Genomic DNA, 11743 nt, shown 5'->3' on the forward strand with positions numbered 1-11743 from the left:
TGTTGAGAATAGTATTGCATAAAAAGCGTGGGATAAGATTGAAGCTATGATCATGCATGTGAAAGGAAGAGGTCTTGGAAATACCACAGGGTAAATCGTTGCTATTTCACTTCTTTTCTTCCCTTTATTATTGTTGCTTGAGGCTATAGATATTTTAAAAAATAAAGGGAACTTAGGAAGCAGACAGCTGCAAATTCAAACCAGATTATACCTTAATGAGTACCATTCAGTTTGCAGCTGTGAAAGGGGATGAACAATCCAGACTCGCTACTTACTTCTAATTGCTTTTAAGAACTGTGGAAAGGAGTCTTGAAGGCCATGAAGCATAATTGTCATTGAATGATTCTCTCTCTCTCTCTCTCTCTCTCTCTCTCTCTCTCTCTCTCTCGTCACTTGCAGCGGAGTTTTAATTATTTTCAAAGCTTTTAGCTGTACGTGAAATAATTGCTCTTGGAAGAGTTGCAAAATAAGCAATTCAAAACCCCTCCTCTATATTTTCCAACCACAAGCAAAGTGACCACAAGCATAGTCTATCTATGGGCATAGCCTAAGCACAGTTGTGTTGACAATTCAGTTTTCAAAGGTCTAAGTCACCGTTCCCCATACTTTTTAAATTCAGGTATCTCCTAAGTTAGTATCGCCTGCCAATGCAACCACAACCACCAGTTACAAGAACCTTGCATCTAACCACACTGCCTTCTGAAAGAAACTCCATGAGGTATTTCTATCCATCATGGTGATTATTTCTTACCCTTTCCAGTAAGTAGCCTGCCCCATGAGAAATAAAACACACAATCTAATCTTGTATAACGGCAAGATGAAAATGACAAGTAGGACTCCCTGTATGAAAATGTTACTCTCTTCAGAGGTGAGACAAGTCCCTTTGTCACATGAAGGTATTGTTTGCAGTATCATAGCATGTAGCAGAGCCGTAGCTAGGTGATCTTGCGCCCTTGGCAGAACTTTCCGGATTGCACCCCCTAGCCACGGACTAATTAGCTCTTCTTCCTGCCTCTCCTCCAACATCCCTCCCCCCCCCCCCGCCCTTCCACCCATTCAATTCACCCTCTATTGAAAACCATTTCTTATGAGGCAATAATCAATATTTATATTAATGGATATATTTTTAGCTGATTTTGCACCCCTCCACCGCCTGTGCCCCTGGTGGGGGCCCACCTCACCACCCCCTAGCTATGACCCTGGCATGCAGCAGGGCATTGTCTTTTCTGAGGCCCATAATGTCACATTACCTTGGCAACTACACATTTACCTTCATAAGACAAGGAGATCAAAGGTAAAATGTACATGCTGAAGATACAATAAAACCTCAAAATACATTTAGAAACCCATCCACAACTTTAATGCCATCTTCATTACGGGGAAGCCAGTAGAAAAATGTTCACATGAAAATCTTGTTCAAGTTGGATATTGCTGTGTGGCAAAGGCTCTCGGGAAGTTTTTCACCATTTTGCTCTTATTTTCATAGGGGAAAGAGCAAGATACACATTTATTTTAAATGAAAGCATATGTCTTACCAGTCTTCTGGCAGAACTTAAAGGTCATCCTATACCCTAGGGACCTTTTACATTCCTTAACTGCGAGTGAACAACTTCTTAAGTTTGCCTTTTGCTTCCCATAACAGTCCTGTGAAGCACATTTCGCACAATCTTTTTATGGAACCGTTTGTAAATATGACAAATGCAACATTGTGCTAATGAGAAAGTAGGTGCTGCCACATGACCTTAAGGGGTCATCTGCACAACAGCTTCTCAGATGACTTGAAATGGCCTTGGCTGAAATGAAGTTTGGGGCAATGTGGAGTTAGCACATGGACTGCTGCAAGACCAATATACATCCCATTCTTCTCTCTGTTTGGCATGTGCATAGGCATGTAATTGACATAATACATGCAAAGGGACCAAATAGCTTGCTAAAGTGCATTCGTTGAATAAACTCATCAGAGACCTTAAAAACAGCATTGCAATTCCCCCATCCCCTTTTACCAAAGTGCTTTTATTAGCTGTGTGACAGCCAGAAATTAAGCAAGTGTAGTAGCTTCTGGCATGAAGATAAACATGTTGAAATGCAAGAACACAGAAAACTCAGCAAAAATTGAAAGAAAACTGAAGCGGGGGGGGGAGAGGAATAAATGTTGGCTAAAGGGCAGTACTGGGAAGCTCGAAAACTTGTACTGAGTTTACATTTCCCAAAGATATCAAAGCCTCCAATTTTTAGCACAATCACAGCAATGAGACCTTGATCTAAACATTTCCAAGCAAACTTATCTTTGACTTTTTACTGTCGGGCCCAGAATAGAATCAGAAACATTTCTTGACTCTCTGCAAGTAATTTAGACTGTGGGAAATGCACGTTAGCTTGTCTTTCATAATACAATTAATGGTGTACAGTGCACTGCATTATGATAAACCTTAGTTCAGGAAAGCAAGCGCCAATCTGTTCCCAAAAATGCATCGTAATTCAGAAGATTGCTTGGAAATTATTACATACTTCTTCTCATAAGTGTCTTTATTTAAATATTTACAAACTGTACTTTCATGGATACTGTAAGTATACAGGCTAAAAACAAAGTATTAACAACAAAAACAATAAAAACATCGAACACACCAATAAGAGCTTGACGTCAAAAACCTCACGTGTGAAAGGTTTGTGAATAATGTGACTTTTAGAAAATGCCTAAAACTGAGCAGCGTTTGCCACAGTAAAGGCTCAATCCAGCTGAACCTTCAGGGGGCATTTGGGACCACTGAAATTGCTCCATCTAAAGAGCTTAGCAACTAAGGGGTGGGGAGCGTAAGGATTCAGGCAGTCCTTAAGGTACTTGGAGTCCAAGTTGTTTAGGGAACTAACTTAAAAACCTCAGAGTTGGCCCAAAAACAGATTGGTAACCAGCAGTGGAGTGCAAGTAGCCCATGGTTTCTAGGGAGGCCCCCAAAGCTTTGGAGCTAGCAGAGAGAAAGTTTTCCCAGCTCCAGGCAAGACTAGCCCAGACTAGACCCTGAGGCTCTAGGATGAGGTGTCCTCCAGCCAGGTGAGAAACGGTTTGACCACTTCAGCAGTTCCTTCTACTACATATCTCCACCTGACAGATACAAAACCACAGAGGGAGAATATAAGTCTGTGAGTTTGTCGAGTTGTGTTGTGAGAGAGTGAGAGGAACTGTTAGGTGGAGTCAGACAGATAGTTGGGATAATCAGTTTGACGTTGTTAGGAACGTATAGGACAGTAAAGGAACTAAGATTAAGAAACTGCCAAGAAAAATTAACTGAAACCATAAACTTGTTCATGCCTATAAAATAAACTTGATTATTTGTTAATGTTAACAACTGTCTGGACTCCGTGTGTACCCGAGAGAAATGGGTTGGTGGCAGCGGGGAAGCAATCACAGTGGTGGCACAGGCTCAATAGACTGTCAAACGTCTGGGGACCCTGTGTGATCTCCACAAAAGTGGAGATGGATGGGCCAGGTTAAACAGACCCCTGTCACTCCTTTAACGTAAGTACACATTGTCTTCAGTCAAGCTGAAGGTAAAGGAGAGCAACACGGAGAAGAATGAGCCAAAGAGAGTTTGAGTGAGACTTCTCTCTCTCTTTTTAATAGAAAAGGGGTGGCATGTTTCGAAATAATGTCATCTGCCTTACTGTTATCAGAAAAGAAACCAACGTTTATAGAATGGATTAGGGACTTGTTTTCAGCAAAGGAAAAAGAAACCTTTCCAGAGTCACCATTCAGTCATCCAAGACGACTATGATGTATTCCTCCCACTGATTTGCAGAACTGCTGTGTGATGATGACTAAGCAATTCCTTTTGCAATTCCCTTGGGTAATAGGGAGGTCACAATGTTTTGATGCTGGCTGAATGCATGCCAGGCGCTAGAGTGCTGAAAATTGCCATGCATGGACAGACAAGGCCTTGTTTCAAAACATACAGTATTTTCAGTGTCTTCCCCTCCCTCCTTACTGGAAATGAGCTAACTTGTGATGTGACGGCTCCTAGTCACATAATAACACATACTTTAGTGAACTACCAAATTCCCTCTTTTTATATGAACATCATATTCAGCCTGGACCTTTGGAAATATGGAATCAAATTCTGGCTCAATCACGAACCTGTTGGGTGGTCTTGTGCAATCGCTACCTCCCAGCCTCTATTACTCTTTTGTAAAATGGAAATATTAAAAAGTCAACCTGAAAGCAAAGCTTATAGCCTGTGGCAAGCACAATTTTCTCCAAAAGGACCATGCTGTGAAGGAGGAAAGGAACAGACGCTACAGATGAAGGTTGTCCTGTTGAGCAGAGTGTTATTGATGCACCTTGCATTCAAGTGAGTCATAAAGGGGGAAAACCCTTCTTGAAAAGATCCACTGTAATTATTAGTTTTTTGTCACCTAGCCTCTCTCTTAGGAGGCCTCTCTCTAATGAAAACCAATTATAGATTTTCTTTAAAAACAAGCTACCTTCTATGTTGTGATCTCAAAATGGTTGAATCAATGAAAATGATATTCCACAGATGTAAGCTTTACAGCAGTCTATTGATTATGTCCAGAAATTTTGTTTCCATCTTCCTTTGAAGATGTAGTCTTTTCATACCATATCAAGGGAACATTTCAATGAATATTTCTTTATTTGAAATGGAATGCATATTGAAAAATAAATCACATCTCTCAGAAATCATTTGCATCATATTTACACATATTTTGTTTGATAACACTTGTTTCAGCTCACAATGTGCCAGAAAACATTTGGTACATCACTGCAGCTACTTTGCAAAAGCCAGTAATTTAAAACAATGAACTAAAAAAGAAAAGGGTGGGGAGTTTTTTACTTCCAAAATGTAACAGAAAAACCACAGGGGTGATTTCCTTTCTTCTGAAAACTGAAAACAGGCATCTCCTACTGAGAAACAAATGTCCAGTTTGCACATCATTATAAAGTTTATAATGAATGTGGAGATTGCTCCAGCTTCACTCCTCCCCTAGGATGAGTAAACAAACCATGACCCCTGACTTTGTGATAAATCCAAGCAGGTGATTTTGTTTTGTTTTGCTCAAACAAACCACAATTAGTAAGCCAATACGAAATTGTGGCTTCATACTGTAGTTTGTTTGGCATGAAAGAAGCCCTGATCCCTAGTTCCAATGTAATTCTAAGTCAGGGACCGTGGTTGGTTGCTCCTGGTTTTGTTCAAGAAGGAGCGAAGTACGAAAAACCTCTGCAGTTCATAGGTTTACCATGATGCGGAAATTTGTTTGTTTTATTAAAGTTCTATCTTCATCCGAGGAGAATCACAGGTGGCCTACCTGTTACTCCCCCCCACCACCATTAATTTGCAACACTAATGTAAAACTTTTCACTGGGACCTTATTTGGAGACAGGCTGGTAGTGAAGCCACTGTAACAGGCTCCGTTTGTGGGGTGTCTGCATCATGCAGAACATCACACAGAGGGAGGAGAAGCTCAAAAAAGCACATGTGCAAAACCATCCATTATTACTAAGTAACTATACCCTGAATTTCCTTGGTAAAATTTGTCCTTTCCTCATGAAACTTGTAATATTATTGAGGTTCATTAATTAAAATGGGTGTGTTCTGAGTAAAGCATAGTTGGAGACATCCCTAAAGTTGTTGCCCTCTGTCATAGTCTCAAACAGTCTAGGAATGACCTCTGTTTTATACACTGCAAAGACATTTCTTAGCAACAGAGACGCAGCGGAGCAATTCCTGTGGATATTTCTTCTAAGTCTTAAAGGTAATACAAAATGAAGCAATCCTAAAGAAGCACAAAGCCACAGCCAACTTGATCATACAAGTCACATATTCTCAGTACAAAAAAATGAACTTGGGATGGGAAGGAAGTTTGTCCTTAAGATACGCCCAACAGGAGGCCACAAAAAGTGAAGATGTTTACTCCTCATATCACAGAATAAGCATGATTCCTTCACACTTCTCATATTTTTCCTACAATTTGTTCTGAGGTGACTGGGGGTAATGTCTGTGGGCTTTTAGTCTAGTCAGTCATGCATTAAAGGCAGTAGCATCAGCTGAATCCACCATTACAAGGCTTAAAGGTAAAGGTAAAGGGACTCCTGACAGTTAGGCCCAGTCACGAACAACTCTGGGGTTGTGGTGTTCATCTCGCTTTATTGGCCGAGGGAGCCAAAGTACAGCTTCCGGGTCATGTGGCCAGCATGACTAAGCCGCTTCTGGCAAACCAGAGCAACGCACAGAAACGCTATTTACCTTCCCGCCGGAGCTTACAAGGCTTAGCTAGCATCAAAGTTTTCCAATACATTGTGAAAAATAGCAAAAGTTGGCATGACTGAAGACTTCTGCCACCATTTTTTAAAAAAAACACAGTATACAGTGGTACCTCGGGTTACAAACACCTCGAGTTACAGACTCCGCCAACCCAGAAGTAGTACCTCAGGTTAAGAACTTTACCTCAGGATGAGAACAAAATTGTGCGGCGGCGGCGTGGCAGCAGCAGGACGCACTATTAGCTAAAGTGATACTCAGGCTAAGAACAGTTTCAGGTTAAAAACGGACCTCCGGAACGAATTAAGTTTGTAACCAGAGGTACCACCGTATTGAGAAGTTATGACAACATCAGTTAACCTCAAGAAACTGAGCATGGAATTTAATATTTTGGTCCAATTCCCCATTCCATAACATTAAACAGTGGAAGTGGAGGTAGACACGGAGAGAGGCTCTCAATGATTTGGGTGGGAAAAGGAGACTGGCAAAACTAATCATGTTAAGTCCTGTTTCTGAAACCACTGGACGTTTCGGGGTAATTTATTTTACAAACATTTAAACACTATTTAGATAAGGTTGAGGAAGGAAGCCAGGAATACTGCCAACAGACATGAAGATTAGACCCACTGAAATCAATAGACTTAAGCCTGTTGATTTCAATAGGTCTACTCAGGGTATGACGAACACTGGGTATCACCAAACCTAAGACAGGCCATTCATAACTTACTATGTATAGGCCTACATTCTTAACAGAGTGTGCTCTGCAGTACTAATCTGTTGTTAATGGGGGCAGAGTAAGTTCTCATTATTTGTTGTTGGCAGACTTAGACTAACTTGGATAAAAGGAACCACAAGGTACCCTTTATAAAGGGTTGGCTTTTGGGAAGCCTTTGGGCAAGGCATGCTTCATAAGGTCCCTCCCTGAATGGCTTCAATGGTTGTTGCTGCAATCTATTCACTTGCCCAGTCCACATATCTACCTAGAGCGCTTGCATGCTCAGGTAAACAGGTTTTAACAGCAAAGAGGAGAACCTATGCTTTCAGTATCAGCAGGTGCCCAACAATGTCTTCTCCTGATTCAGGACTGGTTAAGTTTGGATTTCAGTTCAACACATGCTTGCAAAACCCAAGGCCTTCCCTTATCCAATTAACTACGTTAGGCTCCTTGTAACTGAATGAACCAATTTAAAAATAACTTTTGAAAAGAAACAATGTTATTAGAAGCCTTACTTTTTCCATATTAAGACTGTAAATAGAAACAAACAACAAAAGCAGAATCTTTGCTTAGTTTTTGTTTTTTTAAAATAAGTGCTGCTCCCTGACTGAAATGTCCTATGTTCTTAGAGGCTATGGCAGGGGGCAATGGAAAATGTTGCGCTGAGGCTCATCTAGGGAACTCAATTACAGGAATTCTGGGAAAGTTCCTCAGTTAAACAGTAAGACATTTACTGGATGGGATGATTAGGGTAGCATTTGAAGACGTTTTAGAATGATTTGAACAGAATCAAGTAACAGCTCTGAGAAACATTACAGACAGGGTCCCAAACTTAAACAAAGAAGTGCAATGAACAGTTCTCTGCATGGTTCTATTATCTGAATAAAAGAACATAGCATGATTGTATTTTTAAATCGATTATCCTTGATCATGAAGTCAGATTTCCTTAGCCTCTTCACGAAGTAGGAATACATACAAGTGGCATACCCAAATGCATTTACTACTGGATACAAAATATAATACTCTCCAAATGAACATATAATAAACATTAAAGCAACCTAGAAATCAGGTTCCAAGTCATTGCTTTCCTTATTCCAGGACATATTTCACACATTTGTTTCATAATAGTCTCTCACTTGTGGCAACGGAAAACGGATGTAAAAAGTGACGTGGGGGGGGGGGACTAGTTGTAAAGTCCATATTCTGGTACATCTCTTCATTTCACCAACATCACCTTCTCTCCTCTGCCTTCCTCCTCCCTTCAAGTGTAGCAATATAGCCAATGCAACTATACTCTGTGTGTGATTCCTTTCTAAATGGCCTACATTCAGAAATACCTTGCAAAAGTCTCCACTAATAAATTAACATAAAAAAGAAAACAGATTGGGGGGTGGAATATGGCAGCAACAATCTTATATTTTTTGAGGCCCGGCAGGCCAAATAATCCTTTCATATCTTCATAAGCAGTAGTCAAAGTTACAAGAGTTAAAACGCTTCCCCCGCAGTAATCATGGGCAGTATCAAAAGTGGAAAGACTCCAGCAGCAGAACTGATGCTCTCCCTTGTGTCTGCAGTCCCTTTGTTTGCCAAGGTTGTGATCGATGGAGAGGGTCCACCTTGCTTCCAGAAGCATTGCTTGAATTCCATCTATAACAACACAGGACAGTGATCTGAATAACTGAGCAGCATTCTTCTTTTACAGCCACAGAACACTTCCTACCTAAAACAGCGCCAATACAAACAACAGGGTCTCTTGCAAAGTGTCCTTGCAAGAGGCAACAACCTGAGGCACGGACAGCTATTTCCATAACTAGGCTTCAGCACCAGGAAGATGCTAGCTCTAACCACCCCCACCCCCACCCCAATTCCTTTTACAGTTACATGCAAAGGGTCACTAACTGTTCTCAGCCCCATTGCTTGGAAGGAGAAGCATGACATGTGAACTGAATGATTTGCAGATACGGGTAGGGATTAAAAAAAAATATTTTTTTTGGTGTTCGCTAAAGCACAGCAATCATGGTTGCAAATTCACCTGATTGACTTTGGGTGCTCTTCACCTTGACTTGCGGAGGAGGGCATTTCTTGCTCTGTCTCCGGTGGCAAAGTACTTGGGCCAGGCTTGATCTAGCAGCTGCACAATAATCCATCATGCCACAGCACACTGCAAGCACATGCTGTTTGAGAAGGGCCGGAAGAGCTGTCCACTGAGGCTATTAGTCCAGCGAGCAAGACAAACAACATGCTCTAGGGTTGCTAGAGGGATCCAATCAAGCGCTTCAAGCCTTACTCTTAATTACAGAAGAGAATTTCAGGGCAGGGAAAGGAATGAAAGTCACCCAGTGACTCTCTCTTTTATACAAACAGCTAAGGCAACACACACACGTGCACGAACCACAGGAGAGCATCTGCGCGTGTTTTTCGTGCTTGAGCCTCATGCACAACTTCTCTCAGCGGGCAGCTCAGCCGGTTACAGGCTGGTGCTGATAACCGCCAAGGTTGCAATTTCGACCCCAATGCATGGGGCAGCTGCATATTCCTGCAGTGCAGAGTGGGGGGGGGGACCCAGCCAGATGAGCAGGGTATAAAGAATAAATTATTATTATTTTATTATTGGACTAGATGATCCTCAGGGTCCCTTCCAACTCTATGATTCCAAGCAAAACATCGCGCGCGTGAAGCGGGCTGCCCATCCAGACGCGCGCTTCAGGGAAGCAACACGAGTTTGCAACCCACACGGCACTTTTCGCCGGGCAAAACTAAGACAGCAGAGAGAGGTGATTGTTAGGGAATCCGTCTGGAAGGCTTTTCCCAGAGAGGCGCTGGGGAAGGGCTGCAAAGGGGAGCGGGGCGATCGGCGGCAGGAGAGCTGCCCTCTCCCCGCCTGGCTCCTACCTGCCCTGGCTGGGGCCCGGCTAGGCGGAGTTGGAGGCGCTCCGCAGGCGCGGCCCGTGCTGCTGGACGAGGTGCTGCTGCTTCTGCCGCGTGGACTTGACGGCCAGGATGGCCTGGCGGTTCTTGTACTGCACCAGCTGCAGCGTGATCTCGGCGTTCCAGCCCTGCTCCTGCGGGCACCGAAAGTCGATCTCTTTGCCCTCGGCCATCACCACCGTGAAGTACACGTACTTGCCTTTGCGCTCCACGCAGTCCACCGTCTTCATGGTGGAGAAGGGCAGCTCCTTGATCTTGGCCACCACGGAGGGCGCCGCGCTCGTCGTCGTCGTCGTCGTCTCCAGGCCGGGGAGAGGAGCAGCAGGCGGCGGAGCAGGAGCCGCCGCCGCCGCCGCCAGCTCCGGCTGCTTGGGCGGGATGAGCAGGAGCCCTTCCTCGGTGAGGATGCAGCGCTTCTTCTTCCACAGCTGCAGCAAGCCGTCGCTCCGCTTCTCCAGCACGCCCTCCTTCACGGCTTTGCAGCCGCCCTCCAGCATCCTCCCGCCGGCGCCGCCGGAACAAAGTTCCCGCAAGACCCGGGCAAGGAGAGGAGCCTTCGGGGTCCCGGGAGCCTTTCCTCCGACGACGCCCGGGCGTCCCCCGCAGCCACTGAGGGAAGCGGCTGGGCTCGCGCTGCTTTTGAACGCGGTTCCTCCACCCCAGCAGGGCGCGTCAAGGGGGCCGAGGGCGCTCGCGGAAGAAGAGGAGGGAAGAAGCCCCGCCGCGCTCTCGCTCGCACACCCTTCGCCTCAGGGCCGGCGCGCCTCCCCGCCTCGCTCGCTGCTCCGTCTCCTGCCCTCCCGCCAGAGAGGCCTGGAGCGCCTCACGCGAACCGCCGCGCCGCCGCCACTGCCAAAGAACAAAGCGCTTCTCCCGCGCTGGCCATTTCCGCTCCTCAAACTCGAGGCGGCGAGGAACCCGGCGCGCTCGGGGCTGGAGCACTTTTTAAATGGCATCGGCAGGCAGGCAGGCTGCAGTCCTGGCGCCCCCTGGAGAATGCGCCGCCCACAGGAGCTGATTCACCGCGGGAGGGGGGCCGCCCTCCCGACGCCTCCCTCCCTGCCCGCCCAACTTCTCCTCCCGACGGAAGGCAACAGTTCTGCTGAGGAGCTGCTTGTGTCACGACGCGGGGCTTCCTTTTTAAAAAAGAAGGTGCCTCCCGAATCATCCAGAACAGAGTTTTGTTTCTTTCTGCACTCCTCCGCAGTGCGATCGTTATATTGGATCGAGGGAGGCACGCACGGTGTGAAAAAACGCCCGGAGGCATTTATATGGTACTTGTGCTGATGTGGAGACTAAAAGTCCTAGGGGCCCGAACGCAGACATACGCAGTCTCAAGACTGAAGATATAGAGGAGTGTCATAGTCACTATCCAATGTACCTTCTCATAGGTAAAGGTAAAGGTACCCCTGCCCGAACGGGCCAGTCTTGACAGACTCTGGGGTTTGTGCGCTCATCTCACTCTATAGGCCGGGGGCCAGCGCTGTCCGGGGACACTTCCGGGTCACGTGGCCAGCGTGACAAAGCTGTTCTGGCGAGCCAGCGCAGCACACGGAACGCCGTTTACCTTCCCGCTGGTAAGCGGTACCTATTTATCTACTTGCACCCGGGGGTGCTTTCGAACTGCTAGGTTGGCAGGCGCTGGGACCGAGCAGTGGGAGCGCACCCCGCCGCGGGGATTCGAACTGCCGACCTTTCGATCGGCAAGCCCTAGGCGCTGAGGCTTTAACCCACAGCGCCACCCGCGTCCCTTCTCATAGGATCACCAAATAACACCATCCTTTCTTCAGCCTACCTTGGCTAGCAAGTGAGAGCCCACACTGCAGAC

General features: G+C 45.4%; 1 protein-coding gene across 3 annotated transcripts; it reads right to left on the reverse strand.

Moving 5' to 3' along the window:
- Positions 1 to 4624: 4624 nt before the first annotated feature.
- On the reverse strand, positions 4625 to 10553 carry PHLDA1 (pleckstrin homology like domain family A member 1). Of its 3 annotated transcripts, none has more exons than XM_082241152.1 (2): positions 10115 to 10553; positions 4625 to 8634 (listed from the first exon to the last, which is right to left on the reverse strand). In XM_082241152.1, the coding sequence occupies exons 1-2, from the start codon at positions 10410 to 10412 to the stop codon at positions 8315 to 8317; spliced, it is 618 nt and encodes a 205-aa protein (XP_082097278.1). In that variant the 5' UTR covers positions 10413 to 10553; the 3' UTR covers positions 4625 to 8314. The 3 variants fall into 3 exon arrangements, with proteins under 3 accessions (XP_082097278.1, XP_082097280.1, XP_082097279.1); XM_082241154.1 differs by having other exon boundaries at positions 8365 to 8634; positions 10111 to 10553; XM_082241153.1 differs by having other exon boundaries at positions 8498 to 8634; positions 9880 to 10553.
- Between the last annotated feature and the right edge of the window lie 1190 nt (positions 10554 to 11743).

The sequence above is a fragment of the Podarcis vaucheri genome, assembly GCF_965113315.1.
Source record: "Podarcis vaucheri genome assembly, chromosome: 10".
Taxonomy (NCBI): domain Eukaryota; kingdom Metazoa; phylum Chordata; class Lepidosauria; order Squamata; family Lacertidae; genus Podarcis; species Podarcis vaucheri.